The sequence below is a fragment of the Zootoca vivipara genome, chromosome 9, assembly GCF_963506605.1.
Source record: "Zootoca vivipara chromosome 9, rZooViv1.1, whole genome shotgun sequence".
Taxonomy (NCBI): domain Eukaryota; kingdom Metazoa; phylum Chordata; class Lepidosauria; order Squamata; family Lacertidae; genus Zootoca; species Zootoca vivipara.
In genome coordinates this window covers 28,973,942-28,995,778 of record NC_083284.1, presented here as the reverse complement: position 1 = coordinate 28,995,778, position 21,837 = coordinate 28,973,942, and the positions used below count along the sequence as shown (strand labels likewise).

General features: G+C 44.3%; 1 protein-coding gene across 1 annotated transcript in view; it reads left to right on the top strand.

Moving 5' to 3' along the window:
* The first annotated feature begins 2,222 nt into the window (after positions 1-2,222).
* TRPC3 (transient receptor potential cation channel subfamily C member 3) overlaps positions 2,223-21,837 on the top strand; it is a 62,055-nt gene continuing 42,440 nt past the window's right edge. Inside the window, exons 1-2 of the mRNA XM_035113198.2 lie at positions 2,223-2,800; positions 20,301-21,072. Of these exons, the coding sequence (XP_034969089.2) occupies positions 2,544-2,800; positions 20,301-21,072 (1,029 nt within the window). The 5' untranslated portion in view covers positions 2,223-2,543. The remainder of the gene's footprint in view (positions 2,801-20,300; positions 21,073-21,837) is intronic.

The window sequence follows — 21,837 nt, the reverse complement described above, 5'->3', positions numbered from 1 at the left end:
GGCGAACCAGAGCAGCGCACAGAAACGCCGTTTACCTTCCCGCCGGAGCAGTCCTTATTTATCTACTTGCACTTTGATGTGCTTTCGAACTGCTAGGTGGGCAGGAGCTGGGACCGAACAACAGGAGCTCACCCCGTTGCAGGGATTCGCCAACCTTCTGATCAGCAAGCCCTAGACTCTGTGGTTTAACCCACAGCGCCACCTGGGTCCCTTTGTCATATCCATAATTATACATATACACCCCTATATACCCACTTTTTTCTCCAAGGAACTCAAGGTGGTATGCATGCTGCTCCCCACCCCCATTCAATCCCCACAACCACCCTGTGAGGTAGGTTGGGCTGGGACAGGCTTCCTCAACCTTGGCCCTCCAGATGTTTTGGCCTACAACTCCCATGATCCCTAGCTAGCAGGGCCAGTGGTCAGAGATGATGGGAATTGTAGTCTCAAAACATCTCGAGGGCCAAGGTTAAGGAAGCCTGGGCTGGGAGGCAGTGACTGGCCCAAAGTCACCCAATGAGCTTCATGGACAAGAGGAGAGCTGACCCTTAGTCTCCCAGGTCCTTGTCTGATCCTCAAACCATTGCACAACACTGGCACACTCATGGTCTCTTTCTCTCTGGTTAGAACTGCATTTTCCCACTTTCTATCTTACGTTTTTAACGTGCTCATGAGCACCCGCTTAAAATACAACCTTGGAGATCCTTTTAACGATAAGCCTGAGAGAAAATCAACGTTCTTTCTTGTGGACCATGCTTAAACTAGCCATTACGCACAAAAGCCATTATTATTATTGCCTTCTTCACACTGTGTAAACAGTAAAAACAACAGGGATATGGCCCCTTAAAGACTAACACAGATTATGGCATAAACATTTGTAGATTAGAGTACACTTTACTCAGATGTATTAAATGTTATCCTAAATTGGTCATGGGGATAAGATGGAGAAAGCAGCCAGGTTTCTGCAACACGCAATGAGGATTCATGAATGTTATACAACATTAACTGAAGTGTTAGATGCACGTTTTTGATGAGTGGTTGTATTGTACCGAACCCTACTGGAATCTTGTATGTATGCCAATAAAGGTTTGAGATAGATATATCCGTATCTATGAGAGCTTTGGAAGGTAGGAACTGTAAGCAATAATTTAGAAGGGAAATGAAATGCAAAAAGTGCACACTGTGACTACTATAACATTAAAGCTAAAATATATGTAAAATAATTACAATGGATATTCACTAAGGTATACTGACACCCCAGCATTGTTAAGCTAATTCACACATGCTATGGAATAATAATAATAAACCATTATTGCTATTCTGGCCAAAAATGATGGAAATGAACTTCTCAGTGCTTTATTTCTGGGGGGACGCAGAGGTACACATACCCCTAAACATTTTGTGAATCTTTGTACTTTTGTCCATTTACTGTATTTATTTTTCCAGATTTGAACTATAAAATGGTGATTTTCTTGAGTCAAAATGAGAGTACCCAGAAATATTTTTTAGAAGGAAAAAAAAAGCACTGGAACTTCTTCATAAATGTTAATTCATCAGTTTCATGCTGGCGTTTCCCTTTGAAGTTCCTTTGTTAAGTATGGCCATATACGATCAGTAGTAGCGCACTGCTTTGGGGAGATTAAAATGACCTCCCACTATTATTATTAATAATAATAATAATACTGCCATTTCTGAGGTCCGATTTCTGCCCACTTACTCTTCTGCGTAGGGAGGGGCTGCCCTGTTTTGTCTGGAGCAGAGTGCAGAAGGACCTTGTCGTTGGCAGATGACGGCGTATTTGGAAGTTGGCATCCTCGATAAGCAGGCGGGTGATCTGTTCCCATTAGCATTCATTAAAGCCTCGGAGTGAGTTTTGCTCCACTTGGAGGAGAGCACTTAACCCAGAGCACAGAGCAGCCAAGATGCACCTGCAGTTGCATCTCTTAGAGCAGCGCCCTGTGGATCTCAAACGCCCCAGCATCAACTGGGGGCTTGTGCGCGGAGGCGAGAGATGTGCTCCCCCCCCCTTTTTTTGGCCTGTCAACAAAGTGGCTACACTTCTTCTCCTCCCCCCCCTTCCCTCCTCCCTCTGCTTGCTAAAGGACTGATGCTCTCAGATGCTTGCTGACTTGGCTCCCTCCCTCTCTCCGTCCCTCCCTGCCTGCCTGAGTAATGAGCCTGTCCTAGCACGAGATAATGAAAAGGAGAGAGGAGGCAGAGCGCCGGCCGGCTTCCGCCGCTTGGAGTGCCTTCCCTTCCCTCGGTCCACGCTCAGATGCTCGCGTTGCGCTTGCCTCTCGGACTAGCAGCAGCAGCAGCAGCATCATTCAGGGCAGCCGCTTGGCGAGGGAAGGCGGGAGGGAGCCTCTCGCCTTGATTGGCGAAGAGCTCCGCCGCCCCTTCGAGCTGCCCGGGTGTTCCCTGGCTGGCCAGCGCTTGCCTGCCGCCCGCCCTCTTCCTTTGCCCGGCACCAGCCAGTAGCTCCCGAAAGGGCGGGCGCCGCCTGCAGAGCAGCATCGCGGCGGCCGCGGGTCCACGCCAGCATGTCCAGCAAGGGCAAGAGGACCAAGGAGCAGGGCAGCCGAGTGACCTTCCCCCTTCAGCAGCAGCAGCAGCAAGGAGGCGACGACTGGGAGGACGAGGGGGCGCCCGAAGCAGAGCAGCAGCCCTCCAGCCGGGGCTGGAGGGGAGTCAATGGGGGGCTGGAGCCCCTCCAACAGCAGCAGCAGCTGCAGAAGGCGGTGAAAACCCACCGGGAAACCTACGGCTGCTACCCGCCCTCGCCAATGCTGGGCAGCATGTAAGTCCGGCGCCCCCCACCCCGAGACAACCTCCCCGTGGGTTAGGTCAACGAGGGATTGGGGGGCGGGGAGCGCCCCCAGCTTTGGGCAGGAAGGGATCCGCGGTTCATCCCCGTGGGAGGGTTGGGGATCAAAGTATTGGGATTTCTCTTCCTCTGGATCCTGGGCGACAAAGCGACCCGGATCAGCTTTCCTGGGTTTATGAGAGAGGGGGGCTCTTCCTCCTACTCCCGAGGAGACGGTGGCAAGGCAACAGGACCAGGAACTGTTGCCTGTCGTCCAGGGAGGATCTGGTTAAAGGGGATCGCACTTGGTTGGGCTCCAGGTCGAAAAGCTTAAAAGGCTAGCAGCGGAGAGAGAAAATAACGCTACCAAGAGTTGTCTCGTCATAAGACTGGACAGGGTGTTTTCACATGAGGGCTCCATGTTGTAAATGGGTTATCGCAATGAAGTCATTGAATTTGACGACAGGTGTTTTTTTTTTAAAAAAAAATAGTAATAATAATTGAATTTCTCTAGAAAGGGTAAATCCACATTAAATGGGGGTGAGGATATGGGCTGGCATTTTGGCACCAATTATTTGCATACACATGCTGCAAAATGCAATGCCACAATAAATACCTGTCTGAGTTGGAAAGTGAACTGTTTTATTCAACAAGAAAGGATAGACATTAGGTGTGGGTGGGTGCAGGAATTCCTGCCTGCCATAGTTGTTAGTTACTACTATTGTTTGGGATTCTGTGTTCTGTGCATTCTGGAGTGTAGTCCTCCTCACCCACTCCGCTGATTGCTCTTGCAGTTTGCATTGGGAGTTGGACTGAGTGTGTCTGTACCTGCAGCACTCTGGTTCCAGCCCACTTTTGTCCCCGAAAATGAATCTTTCTGCATTTTCTGTCAATATGCACTTTTTTTCTTTACAGAATTGCTGACTCCATTTTAAAGGTATCACCCAGAGCAAAAACTAACTTGGTCAAGAATTCGCTCATACGAGAGGCAGAGGCAGCCACCAACACGGATGGCTTTGAAAGAGAAATTCGTGGAGGATAATTCTGTCCTTCACAACTTGCAGTGGTGGCTATACAGCTGCCTCCTTGTTCAGAGATAGTATGCTTCTGAATAGCAGTAGCTGGAAACCACAGGAGGAGAGAGTGCAGTTCTCAGGTCCTGCTTGCAGGTCTCCCATGAACATCTGGTTGGTCTAGTAGGACCATTCTTTATGCTAATTCATCTTATTCCTACCCCCCCCCATTTGCTGCAATTTGCTAAGGGGGAAGTTGGAACACGTGTGTGGGAGGAGAAACTTGAGAGAGACCATGGAAGTCTCTGTGCCTAGTTTCTTCTGAAAGAATTTAGAAGGTGAAATGAGCAAAAGCTGCTCCTTGCATGGGTTCAAATTCACCGTACAGCAATGGGGAGGTGCCCTTTTTGAAGGAGAAAGGGAGGGACAATTGCCAAGAAGAAGGAAGATTCTCAAGATCTGGGGCACTTTCAGATAAGCTGTCCCCAACCAGTCAAAGAACTTTCTAAAAGGGTGGGTTATAAAGTTGTAAAAAAATAATAGTGAAATGAAGTGGGTGCTTGGTTTGCAAGGGTGGTTGTAACTATGGTGACTAATTTAGGACCATGGTCATTGCCCCTTGCCCATGGTTTTTGCTAGTCATTCTGGATTCCCCAGGCATTCACATGGGGGGAGCACACTCCCTGTATGTACTGAGGGTATCTAACAGGATTCTGGGCAGGTGGTCTTCAGGAACTCTGTACCATTAGGCAGAGTGAGACGGCTGCCTCAGCTGGCAGATGCTTAGGGCTGTGGGGAGGATGAAGCTGTGTGTGCCGTGCAGTTTGGCCTGCACCTGCCACTAGCCTGCTGCCGTTGGGTGTGGTGGAAGATGCTGTCCCATTGCCTGTGTTAATATAAGATGTAATTGCCAGTCCAGTTGGCTTCTGAACAAGGAATGCTTTATCTTACATTAGTTTTTATTTTAACAATATTGATATTTATATTTATAGTTGTTATTGTTTTAAGCTGCTTTAGGCACACTTTGCCTGGAAAGCAACATATAAATATTTTTAAATAATGGACAAGGGCACCATCTTGACCTTTGTCCCAGGCAGCAAAATGGCTTACGCCGGCCTCTGTTTCTTATGCCCTGCTTGAGAACTCACATAATGTACAAATGTATCTGCAAATATTGCTGGACCAGCCAAAGGAACGAACAACGAACTCTGTGATGAACAATGAGTAGGACAACTGAGAAATGGAGCTCTAAACAGGAGCCAAGATTTACGGAGTGCAGTGGTTAGTACAGACTAGTTCACCTTCTTGTGTGATTTCCTGTCTCTTAATGTCGCATAGTGAAAAATTGCAGGTCTGGATGCACACCCATGGAATATAGATGTCAGGGACTGGAAAGTGAAGGATACAGCTGAGAAAATGGCTCAGGCAGAAAAGATGCTGGAATAATTCTAAATGGGATCATTTCTGTTAGTGCTTGAGAGTTGACATGTGAGGTTAGAAAATGTCTCTTGGTGGAATGAAAAATGGATTTCTGTTTCACCAGAGCTAATGTGAAGCTGGAAAAATATTGAGGTCAGAGATGGTTGGCATGCAGTAAGCACAGGTGCCAAGCTTAATTTGAGCCAGGGCTCACTGAAGCCTGGAAGATGTGAAATAACAATTGAGAGTTCCTCAATAATTGAAAAAGGACACAGTGCCTTTCCCCACACTACCGTGCAACCACAACTGGTTCCCACAGGCCTTGGATTTTATTTCAAACCAGAGAAAGTGGATTCTAGGCAGGTGAGCTTCTGGAACTAGCCACTGATAGAAGCATGTTTCCTTTCCGACTCACAGACTACCAAGAGTCTTGTGGCATCTTAACAACCAACAACTAACTAATTCATTGTGGCATAAGCTTTAGTTGGCTACAGTCCACTTTATCATAGAATTGTAGAGTTGGAAGGCCCCAGAGGATCATCTAGTCCAACCCCCTGAAATGGAGGAATCTCAGCTAAAGCATCCATGACAAGTTGACTGATGACTGCTTCTCAGTGTCCCACCACCAGTCTCTGGCCCTTAAGGCATCATCTGCAGAGCCCTCCCTGGGGGGCTTTTGGAAGCAGTCCAACTTTTGCTTAAAAACCTCCAAAGAAGGAGAGACCAGCTCTTACTCTCAGAAGGTTCTTCCTGATGTTTAGTTGGAATCTCCTTTCTTGTAACTTGAATCCATTAGGAGAAAACAAGCTTGCTCCATCTTCCATGTGATATCCCATTAGATATTTGAATACGGCTATCATCTCTGTTTCCTTTTATCCAAGCTAAACATACCCAACTCCATCAACCATTCCTCATGAGGCTTGACCTCCAGACCTTGATTTTGGTCGCCCTCCTCTGCACACGTTCCAGCTTGTTAGTATCCTTCTTAAATTGTGGCACCCAGAACTTGACACAGTATTCCAGGTGTGGTCTGACCAAGACGGAAGAGAGCTGGACTATTACTTCCCTTGATCTGGACACTATACTTCTGTTGATGCAGCCTAGAATAGCGTTAGCCTTTTTTTGCTGCTGTACTTCACTGTTGACTCATGTTAAGCTTGATGTATGAAGTGTTATCCTGATTTCTAGATATATATGGAAGAGGCAGGATTGTAAACAGTGTGTTCAGAGGAAGAGTGAAATGCAGACAGTACATATGGAAATAAACTTAACATAGGCCGATAGTATAATTATTAACGCCTGTATTTTCTGCAAGTCATTTCCTTCTGACCTCACAGACCTAATTGCTTTCTGTCCCCCTGACCCTCATATATATCAGGATAACGTTGCATACACCTGATGAAGCTAACTGTAACTTTGTTAGTTTTTAGGTGCTACAAGACTCTCTGCTGTCTTGCTGCAACAGAGGAAATTAACAAAACAGTTGTTGATAACCCTGCTGGAAATTGTTACAATTGAAGTCCTATTCATGCCTACCCAGAAGTAAATCCATTGACTTCCTAAATGTGCACTGCAGTATGTTTATGGTAGCCCTTTTCCTTTTTCAGTTTGTCTTGATATTCTGACCAGAAGACAAAAGGCAGAATTTAGAAATGGCTATGCATAAATTCTTAAACCCCATAGCCCACCAACCCCCATGGAACTTGGGGAAGGACATAGCTCAGTGGTAGAACAGCTGCTTGGCATGCAGAAAGTATGTGTCTCATTCGCCAGCATCTCCAAATAGGGCTGGGAGAAACCTCCTCCTTGAATCCCTGAAAAGCTGGTGCAAGTCACAGCAGCCAATACAAAGCTATATGGACCAACAAGTTGGTTCCTATGTTCCTATTGGAAGAAATTTTCTTCAGCACCCCCTGGTGTATGTCCTTTGTAGTCTCACAAAGCCATAGCAATCCCTGCAAAGTTGCTGCTGAGCTACTTTCCTGCCTTTAAAAAACACACACTGTTTTTTCCAGAAGTCGGTCATAGAATTGGGAACATTCTGGGCAGTTTCTGTTGGGTACAGAAGCTTAACAATCACTGACCTTTTTTACAAAACCTAAAACATTTCTTTCTTTCTCTGATTTCATGCATTCTCAAGAAAGCTTTTATTAATATTTGCATTAAATAGCTATAAAATCCTAATAAAAAGGAACATTTTAAATGTCCAAGCGAGAAGAGTTTATGGAAATGTGAGACAGCGGCTCAGTCTAGCATGCTTTAATATCCTGCTGCATACATTTAATTGACATTGAAAGCATTTGTTTAATAGACCCAGATGAGTCAGGGGTGTTTTTCTCAGACCACTAGAATAGCTGCTGAGAAGCTCCACTTCCTGTGTCAGCTCAGGTCTTGCAGCGGTTCTGTTCTGCTGCCAGTAAAAAAAATAAATTACCTTTCCTCCAACCTTTTTTTTGTATTTTCACATGGCCAAACAAATTTGTCAAAGTGAAGAATGTCACAATGGGAAAAGAAAAAGAGATGGGGGACACTTAAAAGAAGATTCTAATTTGGAAGTTTTTGCTATTGTCTGGAGCTTATTTTTAAGTGGTAGTCTATGTATGGTCTTTACTAAATGTACAAACAGGGAAGGATGGCTTTCAATATTCATTGTATTTAGACTTCTGGCCTATCTTGTACAAAGTATCCCCAAGGGACTCACAATATAAAGGCCTTTCTATGTTCTGTTTAGGGGGAGTCCTTTGCCAGAACATTCTAGCAGTGCTTCTGTGAAGCACTATGTTTGTGGTATCATAGAACTTGGGAAGTCAGACCAATGTCCATGATCTGGGATAGCTCAGTTGGTAGAGCATGAGACTCTTCACCTCAGGGTTGTGGTTTAAACCCCACTCAGACATGAAGCTCACTGGTAACCTTGGGCCAGTCACAGCCTCCTAACCTACCTCACAGGGTTGTTGTAGGGATTAACTGAGGAGAGGGGTGAACCATGTACCCTTTATGAAAAAGTGGACATAAATGCAATAAATAAGCCATTTTGCTTACCTGCTTAAGAAAGCTGGTGGGGCCAGCCAGATGGAGATGTTAGTTGCCAACCTGGCACCCAGAAATCTCCACGTGGTGGCAACTGGATGCGTGCCAGTCACAGAAAATGATTTTCTAACACTGTTTAGAGCAACACTAATGTCTGCTAGCGCTGTTAGAATGCGCACAGCAGTAAGCCATGAAATGTACTTGGTGTTCGGGTTGTTGTTTTTGCCCTTGTACTATTTTATTTTATTGCAGATGTAAGTGTATTATGTTATGATAGATTTTCCAGACTATCCCCGTAGCATTACAGGGAGAAAGTTTGGACGGCCTACCATAGCATTTCTAGTTCTCCAACAATTAATGTATGGAGATACCATAAGTGAAATAAGACATGAGATTGCAAAAGAGGGGAAATGGAAGTAAAGAAAGAAGCGTATTAATTTTTTACTCCTCATCTATCAGCATAAGAGGAGCAGTGCAAGGTTTCCTACTAACCACATTCCCATTTATATCCCCCTCCCTGATTCCAACTGTTGTTTGCTCTTGTTCCGTTCCCATAATGGCTTATTCTCTCAAACACCCACTCCAACCACTTCCTGTGCCCTGCCATCTCATACCCAGGGGAGATAAAGATTATGATTAAATGTATGCCAGCAATTCATTTTCATTTCCTGTTTGTGGAGCAATAATACATTTCTTCCCAATGGTTTTTTAAAAAGAAATAAAATGCCTTGAGTTAGAATACATTTTTGCCATACATACATTATCTTCTCTGTTTATGGTGGGACATAGCCAGCTTTCACTTTTCAGTATTTTAGTCTTCGGGGATAACTCTGTTTCAGTGTACACTTTATGAAAAGCTTCTGTTACGAGATCTTTGTTTTGAGTTATAAAATACAGTGTTTCTAAAGAGGCAATTAATTAAACTGAGGCTGGCGACAAACCCAGAATATAAAATTAGGTGGGGTTTTTTGGGTTTGTTTTTTTTAGGGTGGACTTCACTGTGCACCTCCTTAAGTCAAGGAGGAAAGCTGTTTGAATCTCCCCAATTATAACTTAAAATTGATTCATACAAGCAGTTCTGATTCCACCCCACGCTCCGTCATAATTGCTGTGCAGTGGAATCCACACGAAATATGGAGCCCAATCTTAAGCATTTTGTTTGTTTGTTTGGAAGTAAATCCCCTGCATGTAGTTCATGCAGCTCCCAGTGAGTTTGGGTAATAGAAAATTAAAATTACTATTTAAATAAAAGCCTAGCCTCATTCATACATGCACAGATCTTTAAATTGGTCTCTGAAACCTGGTATGGCAGCTCTTCGCATTGGTCTTTGTACCACATTGGTACAGCATAAGAAGGTGCCTTATACCACTTAGCATCGTTTGTTCATCCAGCCCAGTGTTGTCCACTCTGGCAGTGGCTCTTTGGGTCACAAACACCTGATCATGTTAGCTGGGAATGTGAAGGGTTGAGCCTGGGACCTTCTGTGTGTAGTACATGTGCTATACAACAGAGCTGTGGTCCATCTTCTCTGTATTTGGCTTCATATGGTTATGGCTGGTTCTCTGTAACAACAACAACTGAAGCCACAAATACCTTGGACAGTGGCACCGCTACGGAACCTAGAGTTCAGACCGGCTCAGCATGAGCAGCATGGGTTCTGTGGAGGAAGGGAAAACCAGTTAGCAGGAAAGGAAAATGTGTGCATAGGAATTGTTTTTATTAATTGAATTTGTATCCCGCCCTAAATGTGTATCAGTGTGTATGTTTGTATGAATGAGAGTGGCTTTCACATTACATATGGGGGGGGGGAGGAAAGAAACTGGGCTAGAAATAAGTAGGAAGGTAGTGAAGAGGAAGGCCCAGTGCTCTGTGGTAGGACACACAGTTTAATGTGTAAGAGGCTGCCTGTTTAATTTTTGCAATTCCCAGTTAAATACTCTTACGCAGTAGGTGGGTCAGGCATCTTCTAACATAGTTCCTCTGTCTCTGGGAACAGCAACTGTGGCAATGCTTGGCAGAAGAGACCCTTTGGCACATTGCAATTGTTCAGTGCAGTTGTGTATCTCCTTGCCATGCACTGGCTTCATGCCTATACAGTACAGCCCTGTGGGATCTACACTGCGCTCAGGCTCCCAGCCACCAGATCCAAATAGAATCAGGCCAACTAGTTCAGTTGCTCTCTCCTGGGATCTGCGTGCCTGCAGGGCGATGTTGGTGCTAGGTCATTGTGCTGTACATTGCTTCCTCTCTTAGAGATACTAAGACTTGCAAGTTGCAACCTATTTCTTCTGTCCTTATGCAGTAGGAAGGGAACATGCAAAACCCAGTTCAAGAGTTAAGCATTTACCTTCGGCAATCTGGGGCAGCATAGTGGCTAAAATGATGGCTGTCACTTGGATGGCCCAGATTAAATTATCACTCGGCTGTAAGACTTGTCTAAAACCACACCAAGCCACTCTTGTCTCAACTTTAGTCCTCCATCTGTAATGTTATGATGATAACACTGAGGGTAGCAATTCTGGCAAGTTTTAGAAAAGTTGCTGCAAAGCTTACTGAGATAGATAGATAGAGAGAGAGAGTGTGTGTGTGTAGTGCTTTGAACATCCTAGAGCATGATACATGTCTGATATGAAGAACCTGTGCCCCTCCAAGTGATGCTGGATTCCAGCTCCTATCATCCTTCATTATTTGCTGTGCTGATGGAAGTTGGAGTCCAACAACATGCATAGGACCAAAGGTTTCCCACCCCTGGTTATGTTATGTTTTATGTTATTTAATTTATATACTGCCCTATACCCGGTAGCCTCGGGGTGGTTCACAGAATAATCAGGGTGGTTCACAGAACATGCTACAATGTCATCCTGGGGTTTTTTTTTTTACTGAGGCTGTGGACTGATGATATAATAGTAATCGTAATTATCTAGATGGACAATAATGCAATTCTCTAAGATGGTTTGAGTAGAGGAGGACTGCCATTAAAAGCCCTATGGAATGAATAACACTAGCATCATTTTCATTCCACCCTCGGCCTCTGCATGTTGGAGGTTGCTGACTGGAATGCTTTTTCTGCAGTCTGTCCCACCCAGCTGCCATAGCAGCAGATGTAACTCTGCTCTATGCTGTTCCTAGAGCCCAATTAATCAACCTAACAGGACGTGCTTAAGCAACAGGACACCAGAAACCAAGGGACTTGTGGGCGTGTGCACATTCCTGGTTTGGAGTGTTCCTTGCTCTTATTCTGCCCCTCTATAAATTATTGTAGAAGAAACTTGCTTGACTCTTCCCAAGTGTAAGCTATATACAAGCAGACTTCCGTCATGTGGTATTTCACAGCTACTTTGCAGTGGGGTACACAGAAGCCAGCAGCCCCGTTTTTGTTAGAAAGTAGGTACTTTCCTTTTGAATTGCATTGTAATTTGAAGCTCATATGCTCCGCAGTGTGAAGCATGTGCTAATAAAGCAAGTGTGGCTAAAGGTAATACGAAATCCAGTACTAATTAACTTGCAACAAAAGCCCTCCTGATTCTGATGTGTACAGATATCCATGCAAATACCTAAAAGGAAAAAAAATTCTGAGGCTGTAAGTGAGCATTGCTATTCTGGGAGTTTTTCCCTAGTATTGCTGCAGAAAGTTTCCTGAAAACATCTCTCAGTGCAGGAAGGCTTTCAGCTGGCACAAATCCCAGTAAGGCTCCCATTGCCAACATTATGTGGATATTATTAATTTATTTAAAAGGTTTCCCTGCCACTTTCATCTGCACTGGGAACGTAGTTTCCCCCTAAGTGGATTTATTATGACAGTTGTATCAACTCATTTCCAGAATTACAGCTTCCACACTCTGCCCACTTACCTGAGAGTAAACCCGATTAAACTCCATGGCACTTACATCTGAAGCGATATGTACAGGATTTCACTGTACATTTGTTTATATCACTAGGGTGTGAATATGACACCAGAGCAAGTTTAGAGAACAGTAAATGCCCTTAAAGGAACAGGGGCTCTTTCCTGTATTCCCTTGGGTGCCCTACCCCTGAGGAAGGAGCAGTCAAAAGGAGGGGGGCATGTTCCAAAAATGTCAAAACAATGGCACCAAGTCTCATCAGGTCAGCTCTATATCGGACTTCATTCAGGTTATGCTTTGTCCCACACAACAGGGACAGTCAGTTCCTTCCAGAGATGCTTCCGAGTTTCAGGAAAGTTTCTTCCCCAAAACAAGGGCCTTGTGCCTCAGTGCCCTTAGGAGGGTTAAATCCAGGCTGTTATTATGCCTCCCCAAGAGAAAGCATACTCTGTTCTTAGGTTATCCCCAATAGAGCTTAGTGGAACAGCCTGAAGAAGACCTTCCAACAGGGAAGCAAGAACTACCCCCCCCAGTCTCCGTGCACCTTATTCAGGCTTCCAACTTGACCAACCTGCTCCCTGTGTTTCTATTGGGCTTTTCTACCTTCTCTCTGTCTTTTTATATCATTCCTGCCTCCCCTCCCTTCTGCCTAAGGCACAGAAGATGAGCTCCTTCACTGCCATCAACCTGCTGATGGAGAGCACTCCCACCTTTCTCCCATGGGTAGAATCTCCAGGCCAGGCACCCCCAAACTCCGGCCCTCCAGATGTTTTGGACTACAATTCCCACTGGTCCTGTTAGCTAGGGATCATGGGAGTTGTAGGCCAAAACATCTGGAGGGCCGCAGTTTGGGGATGCCTGCTCCAGGCAATGTCCAGATGTCGTCTCCTCATTGCCTGCTTAGTGCCTACATGCTTGTATCTGGGCCTAATTAAAGGGCCAGGTGCCAGCAAGTGTGGCAAATGGTTCTACGTTTCGGTTCCCATCTCAGTTGTATGCATGAACTTTTTAATAATATAGTTCTTTATTGAAAGTTTTTTTCCTTCTAAAATGTGAATAGACAGAGGAAGGAACTCCTGCCCCCCTCAGTACAACCCCAAACAAGCAGCACTATTCACCCACCTCACAGAGAAAAATGAAGACCAGGTTGGAGGAAAACCAAAAATCACCCTCAGTTTAAGTGGATATAGTATTATCAAGATCTTAACAACGTGCACAGGTAATCAAAGAGAAAGAAAGTACATTCCTTTTGTTTCGTTGAACAGAAATTGGAGACCCCAGTGGACCCAAGACAAAGTCTGTTTCCATTACCTAGAGCTCCCCATAATAGCCCTACTGACTTATGTAGTGCTGGAACAGCTCTACTGTGCTCCTGTATGTAAGTGTATTCAATAAAAAGGAACCATATGGTTGCAAATTGATCTCTCTCTATTTGCCCCCTAATAACTTGCCATTTATGTGAAAGCTTTTCCGACAGGGCTCTTTGCCAAATCTTAACAATACCAACCATCTACATTAGTGCACTTAAAACCATTCCAGAGTTTTGCTATTGTCGCACTAGCTGCAACTAAAAGGTGAATAATCAACTCCTGATTTGCTAGGTCCCTCTTTGGACTATCAAACAAATTCAGCATCTGTTGCATGCATTTGCCAAAGGCTATTAATTCAAGACACAATTCTGAATTTGGATGGTGGCAGAAGAGAACTTAAGAGCTTTTCAGTTTGCACATTCAAGAACTACTACAGCTGCCATTATACATGCTATATATTCTGGTATGTTTTGCTGGGTTTAGCTTTGTAAGTAGCAAATGCTTTCAAACTCGCCAAACTTCCATTAAAGTTTGAGGGGGGGGGTTGTTTTTAAACAGCACCCTATAGCCTTTAAATTTAAAACCGAATATTTAGGTTAAAAAAAAAAGGCTGCTAATGGTATGCATTTTTACATTCAGGCAATATTGCTGCTTATTCATACGAGTCTTCAGGGTCAACCTGAGTCATGTTGTTGCCTTGAGTGAAGGATAAGGTGGCGCCACATCTCCCCAGTCCCATTTGCAGAAGTTTGCAAGGCAGGCCATTCATACCTTGTTTCAGCACTGATGATGGAACAGCACCCTCTTAAGGCTGTTTTATAGGGACCCAGGTGGTGCGGTGGGTTAAACCACTGAGCCTAGGGCTTGCTGATCAGAAGGTCGGCGGTTCGAATCCCTGTGATGGGGTGAGCTCCCATTGCTTGGTCCCAGCTCCTGCCAACCTAGCAGTTCGAAAGCACCTCAAAGTGCAAGTGGATAAATAGGTACCGCTCTGGTGGGAAGGTAAGCGGTGTTTTCGTGCACTGCTCTGGTTTGCCAGAAGCGGCTTTGTCATGCTGGCCACATGACCTGGAAGCTATACGCCGGCTCCCTCGGCCAATAATGCGAGATGAGCGCGCAACCCCAGAGTCGGTCACGACTGGACCTAATGGTCAGGGGTCCCTTTACCTTTAAGGCTGTTTTAGAGGGCTCAGGACAGGCTTCTTGGCCTACACTGCTCTCTCTTTTTTTTTATTTTTTTTAAACATAATTTTTATTGATTTTACAAATTACAAAAGATGGTACATACATATACACCTTTTCCACCTTCTTCCCACCCCCCTCCATGGGTCCTCCCCTGCCACAGAAGTATCCCACGCAGGTGAACAGTCAGAAGTGGTCCATTTTATGATTGGGTTTCTGTCCTCCTCCCCCTCCCCTGCCTCCGAAGCCCCCCCCCTGCCACCAGGGAGCTCCAGTGAACCAGGGCAGTACGCAGGAGTTCATCCATCCAACCATCTATTGTCATACCAAAAAAAAAGAAAATACAAAAAGAGAAAAAGAGAAAAAAGAAAAGAAAAAAAAAGACAAAAAGGAAAAAAGACAAAAAAAAAAATTCATCATAATTGTTAAATTCATAATTGTTAAACCATATTTTGTGGGCTTCCCCACCCTCCCCCCTTCCCCGGTTTTCCTCCCTTATTTATCATCTTCAACAGTTTCATAGTTCATATTTTATAACATACACCTTTATATCTTGTACCACTTTTAAACTAACTATTATCATTTTCGCCTATTGTCCAATCACTGAGAAATCAAACTCCCATTTTTTCTTCCCGTGCCTAATTTTTACCCCTCTATAGGCCTCCATATTTTCACCTTTTTCCAGAATCAATTCACTTTTTAAACCTATAATTATTCCCAAACTAACCTTACACCCCCCCGAGTACTGGCTCCACCCCACCAATCCAGCAAGTTCCATAGTCAGCAGTCCAGTTATAGTCCTATTAACCCATCCTTACAATCACAACTTCACTTTCCCTTCACCCCACCCCCTGTTTACAGTCTTTTGCCATCCAGGCCTCCATATCAGACCCCTGAGCTTCTTCTCTTCTCTGCTTAATTTTTCCTTCTTCCCTGTGGTCATTCTGGAGTTCCAGTAAGTCCAATCGTGCCCCCCTCGAAGGGGAGGCACTCCATCCAACTTTTTGTAGAGTAAAATCATCATTTTTTTCGTGATGGGCTTCATTTTGTGTTAAGTCATCACAGTCCTCATCATTGTCATTCTCACATTCGTCTTCTTCAGTTTCAAAAGCTTCATCTTCTAAGAAATCATATTCTGCCATCGTCATCTGGAATTGTTGCTGTAACACTTGCCGTTGTGTCTCCTCTTGACATAGTTCTATTCTTGCTTCCCACATTAAGGTCAAAACAGTCCGCTGAAACTCAGGCGGGTACCTTTTTGTTGACATAGTTCAGTCCTGTCAAGGTCAAAACTTGTCACATGGGGTGGAATATAATCGCAGTCTATTTTCTCGACTCCATTTTAACAAGCTGGCTGCATTCTTAAAAATAAAGTTCGAACTCACATTTCAAAAGTATATAAACCAAAAAAGAATTTCCAAAAAGTCCAGAGATAAAGATAGAAATAGAATTTAACTATAAATCCTGATCAACTCACTGGATTGTCTGGGCTGCCGGCTCCCGAGGAACAGAAAGGTCTTTCTTAGTCTTAACTTCTTTCTGCAGGGCAATCACAACCACAGTCTCTCTCCCCTTTTACCCTGCATTTAGGGGAGATTCTCTTTGATGCCTTTGAGGAATCCTTTTAAGTTGAAATCTTCTGTTTACGGCTTCGGGTTTCTGTTTACTGTCTCTTATGTTACCGTAGGGGGGGGGTGGCTTCCTCTTTTCCCCTCTCTCCCAGGTCCAAATTGTTGCCTTAATTTACATTCCAAAGAATCCAAATTACTCACAGTCTATTCATTTGCTGAATGTTCTTTGAAGAATTGGCCACCTCCACTTCCCAGACTCGCAGCTTCGCACTCTCAGAGCAGCAATGTCAGCCTGTCCGCCGCGGTTCACCTCCTAGCTCTCGGGGGCTTAAACAAAGCCGATCCGGGGAGGAGAGAGCCCGCTTTTGGCGCCGCCAGGCAAAATCTGTCCCCAAAAAGCTCGATTTGGGGCTTTTAAGGAGGTTTCGCTTCGCTGGAACGATTCCCTCCACCTCTGAAGCGCCGAGGTCCGCTCCGCTGTGCGGACCCCCGTCTGAGCAAGATGGCGTGGTCAACCGGAAGCCCCTACACTGCTCTCTCATCCCAACAACTTGTTGCTACTCCCCACTGCCTAGCACCTGCTGCCTTAGGTGTCATTTGTCCACTGTCTAATGTCAGGGCTGGCGCTGCTAGTATTGTATACTTTGTCTCAGTTTGCTGCAATGCGTCATAGTGGATGTTCTTTACAAAATGTTTCAAATTATAAACATATTCTAAGATTAAAAAAAATTTCCTCCAACTTTTCCAGCAGTTCAGTATTTGTTTGGGGGGGGGAGGGGAAGAAAGACTGGGCTCGATAAATGGGAAGTACAGGCATACCTCATGTTACGGCCGCTTCAGGTTATGTGTTTTCGGGTTGCAGACTGTGGGGAAACCCGGAAGTTCCGGAACGGGTTACTTCCGGGTTCTTGCTGCTCGCGCATGCGCAGAAGCACTAAATTGCGTAGAAGCGCCAAATCGCGCCAGCACTTGCACAGACGTGGCGCTTCAGGATGCAAACGCTGTGGGTTGAGGATGTTCCTCCGTCATGGATTATGTCCGCAACCCGAGGTTCCACTGTATAAATTGTTTGTGTGTCTCTTTGTGAAACACATGAATGGGAATACATTGGTACCTTGGGTTACAAACACCTCAGGTTACAAGCACTTCGGGTTACAGACGGAAATAGTACCTCGGGTTAAGAACTTTACCTCAGGATGAGAACAGAAATCACACGCTGGTGGTGTGGCAGCAGCGGGAGGCCCCATTAGCTAAAGTAGTACATCAGGTTAAGAATGGTTCCAGGTTAAGAACAGACCTCCAGAACAGATTGTTCATAACCAGAGGTACCACTGTACTGAAAAAGAATATGAACCTACCCAGTGATGAAAAAATTCCCATCATGGTCTCACACTAACATGCCAGGACTCCATCCTTTCATGCTAACATGAACCACTTCTGTAGAAACCCCCATTTTTACAAGTTTTTTTTTTAAATAATTGCCCTTCTAGCAAATGTTTTTAATAATAGATATTAACATCTGACAGGAAATCATTAGGAGGAAATTTGGTTTTTAACTTTTTTTTATTACTGCAGTTAGTTTAGAACTGGGTCAGGTTAGAGGTGGGTGGAAAAAGAGGACTGCAGCCATTCACAAACTCTCAAAGAGTGTTTGTTGCAGGTAGGTAGCCATGTTGGTCTGATGTAGTCGAAACAAAAAAAATTTAAAAAATTCCTTCCAGTAGCACCTTAGAGGCCAACTAAGTTTGTCATAGGTATGAGCTTTTGTGTGCATGCACACTTCTTCAGATGCACATGAAAGCTCATACCAATGACAAACTTAGTTGGCCTCTAAGGTGCTACTGGAAGGAATTTTTTTAAAAAATTTTGTCTCAAAGAGTGTGCTACTCAGCCTGTTAGTGGCAGGTGTTTTTAGAAAGTGTTTTGTAATATTGTAATGTTAATGAGCACTTTAGATTCCCCCCCCCCGTTGAAGACCTTATGATACTCAAAACATGCTAGGATAATTTTTTAATCACATTTTTGTGTGAATCAAACACTCTTGCATCTTTTGTGATTTCCATTATGTTTAAAATTTAGATTGATTGAAATACCATTATTGTAAAACATGCTGGCTGTCATTTTCAGAGCAAAATAACTGAGTTTGCCTGCTACCCAGTGTTTGCACTCCAGCATTCTCCTCAGCCTGGTGTCCTCCAGATACTTTGGACTACAACTCCCATCATCCCTGACCATTGGCCACGCTGGCTGTGGTTGCACCTCTGCTTTCTACCTTACCTGTTGGTTTTGAGTTAACGAATGTATGACAGTTTGAGTTTGTTGCACATGTTGTTAGGTGCTAGTTTTCCATGCTCTCAGTTGATAAGGACAAACAGGATAGAATAATTAACCTACTGTCTGCTACAATTAATAACATTTTTGTTTCATTGATTTTGGGAGGACTGTCAAGTGTTCTCCCTTTGAAATTGATTGGACTGAAAAGTGCTTAACTCTGGCACAGTGAGTTTTGGTGTCTAATTCTTGAACTGTTACAGCAACAATATTTTCATTAACATTGATTATTATTATCATTGCTATTTTATTTAAACATTGCATTATTCCTGAAGGTCTCAGGATTACTTTCCTAGTAAGCATATATTTCAAACATACTTCAATAATAACTAACATTTATCACCCCCATGCAATCTCCTGCCAGGAAATTTATCCCCCATGCAATCTCCTGCCAGGAAATTTATCACAAGCAACCGCCATTACACAGTAAGTAGATTTTAAAACAACATCGGCATTAAATTCTCAAACTTCAATAGCCAATTTGGTTGTGCAGGAATTATGGTGCATCTTGGTTCCTTATTTTATTTGATTATATATGTTCCCAAACTCTGGATATGCAGGACCACAGGGGGGGGAATGCTTTTTCAAATGCCAGGCAAGAGTCTTGTCAATGAAATACAAGCTACTTTCTAATAGTAATTTATTTTGGGAAGACATATTCGGGCACATCAAATATATGACATTGTCACAATATATTTATTGGGCTATTTATCTCTGCTGACAAAACACTGTACATTTAGAAGAATGTTCTCGCCCTATAAAACTGAGTTTCATTTGCTGAATTTATTCTTCTTCTCCATCCCGTGTGAGGTGGGTACTAGGATGCAAGGGAAGGAGGAAATGAAAGCCTGTGGTTTCGAAGTTTTCTGCACGGCCTTGTAAGTATGAGGGAGTTGTAGCTTTTCAGATGCAGTTGGACTCAACCTCCATTGGCTCCAGCCAACATGACTACCTGTCAGGGATGATAGTGGTCAGTGGTCCAGAAACTTGTGCTTGGGTCTGTGAAAATGGAAAACGCGGAAGGTGGTCTATAAGAAGCTATGCCTCTTCAAGACTGCAAGGGATATTGCTATGACTGCCTGCTGTTCTAAGTGAGCTGCAACGGTGTTGCTCTGTAGGTGGTTGTTAAATTCTTATTGCCTGGCCAGGCAGAGATCCCCTGACCCCTGGCGACCCCCGAGTGGAATAATGACTCATGACAACATGCTATGGGATTAAAATTGGCCACAACTTTATTAAACTTTCAGATGTGGGGAGACCAACTCCCAGGTAAGTTCCACCCTCTATTGCCCTCTATTGAGACTACAATTCCCATCATTCCTGACCACTGGTCCTGCTAGCTAGGGATCATGGGAGTTGTAGGCCAAAAACATCTGGACGGCCGAGGTTGAGGAAGCCTGTTCTATTGTGTGTGCAGGACAGTCCCAACCCTAGCTGGTCGACTCCCCTGGCAACATCTTCCCAGCTGGGATTGGTTTACTGTCTGAGGCTGGGTGGGAACCTCCAGATATCCACCTTGGGGAGGTGAAACAGGCCGAATTGCCGGGAATCGTGTGGGATCAGGGGGCTGTGCGCGGCCACGCAAAAAGTGCCCCCTGTTTGAAGTGGGGAGCGGTCATTATCATTTAATCCAGGTGTGCAGTGTGGATTCTTTTTTGTGATTGACCTGTGTTCACCTATTGTATGCATATTTAACTTGGGCCACTCTAGCCCAAGAGTGTAGATTTCTCGAGAGGTTCTTCCAAAACAATGACAGCTATAAAAATATTCCAAATGTGTTGTTTGTGCTCATTAGGACCATTGATGGAAGCCCTTCTTTGAGACGCATGACTGTGATGAGGGAAAAGGGAAGGCGGCAAGCAATCAGAGGTCCAGCTTTTATGTTCAATGAGAGGGGCACAAGTCTTACGGCAGAGGAAGAGCGCTTTCTGGACGCGGCAGAGTATGGGAACATCCCTGTGGTACGCAAAATGCTGGAAGAGTCAAAAACTTTGAATGTCAACTGTGTCGACTATATGGGGCAAAATGCCTTGCAGCTCGCTGTGGGGAATGAACATTTGGAAGTGACAGAACTTCTGCTGAAGAAGGAGAATCTGGCACGGATAGGAGATGCCCTGCTGCTTGCAATTAGCAAAGGGTATGTCCGGATTGTGGAAGCAATCTTGAATCATCCTGGGTTTGCAGCCAGCAAGCGGCTGACGCTGAGCCCCTGTGAGCAGGAACTCCAGGACGATGACTTTTATTCTTACGATGAAGATGGCACCCGATTCTCCCCAGACATCACACCCATCATTTTAGCAGCCCATTGTCAGAAGTATGAGGTGGTGCACATGCTGTTAATGAAAGGGGCAAGGATAGAGAGACCTCATGATTATTTCTGCAAGTGCAACGATTGTACTGAGAAACAAAAGCATGATTCTTTCAGCCATTCCAGGTCAAGGATAAATGCATACAAGGGATTGGCAAGTCCTGCTTACCTATCTCTGTCTAGCGAAGACCCGGTTCTCACTGCTCTAGAACTCAGTAATGAGCTTGCTAAACTGGCTAATATTGAAAAAGAATTCAAGGTAAGGCTTCTTCTTTTTTCCTGGGCCTTCTCTGCGCGCTGCATTGGCTTCGGTGGATTAAAACACTTCACATTTATTTCCCCCTCACTTTATCTGTTCCTGTTAATATAGCTGCTGCGATGTCTGGATGTTTTTTAAAAACACCATTTTGCTTTAAATGAAAATACTTCATAAGTGCCGGGTGTAATCTGAAAAAAAAACGCAATACTCCCCTTGGAATAGATGAAAACAGGTTTGTTCACTGTAACAGAACATAATTGTTTTTATTAATGTGCACTCCGTTGAAATAATGTCATCTGAGCTACCAGGGGAAAAATCAAGTGCTAGGTCCTAAATGAGTATTCCTGTTTCTATTCACACCTCTAGAATGTTGTTTACAAGTTATAAAAGCTATGCACATTTGTCATTTCCCTCTCAGAAGGACACCGCTCATTCATCTGCCAGAAATGTATTAGCGTGCCAAGAGCCAGCTGTTAAAATCTATCCAGATGTCCCTCCTTTCTATCTGATTATCATCTACACACATAATAGTGTCATAGCATGCTGACTAGTCTCTTTTTCCAGATTTTTCATTAATTGGACTCTGATAAGCATTACTCTGCTCTGCCCCTCTATGATGCCCATGTTCTTAAAATGCCTGATACAGTTACAGAGGATAGCCCGATCCTGAAGTAGGTCTTTCTGAAAAAAGAAACTGAGACAGTGGATGCAGATTGTAAACAAAATTGGTTCTACAAATGGCAATTTTATCCAGCTGCAGCAAAC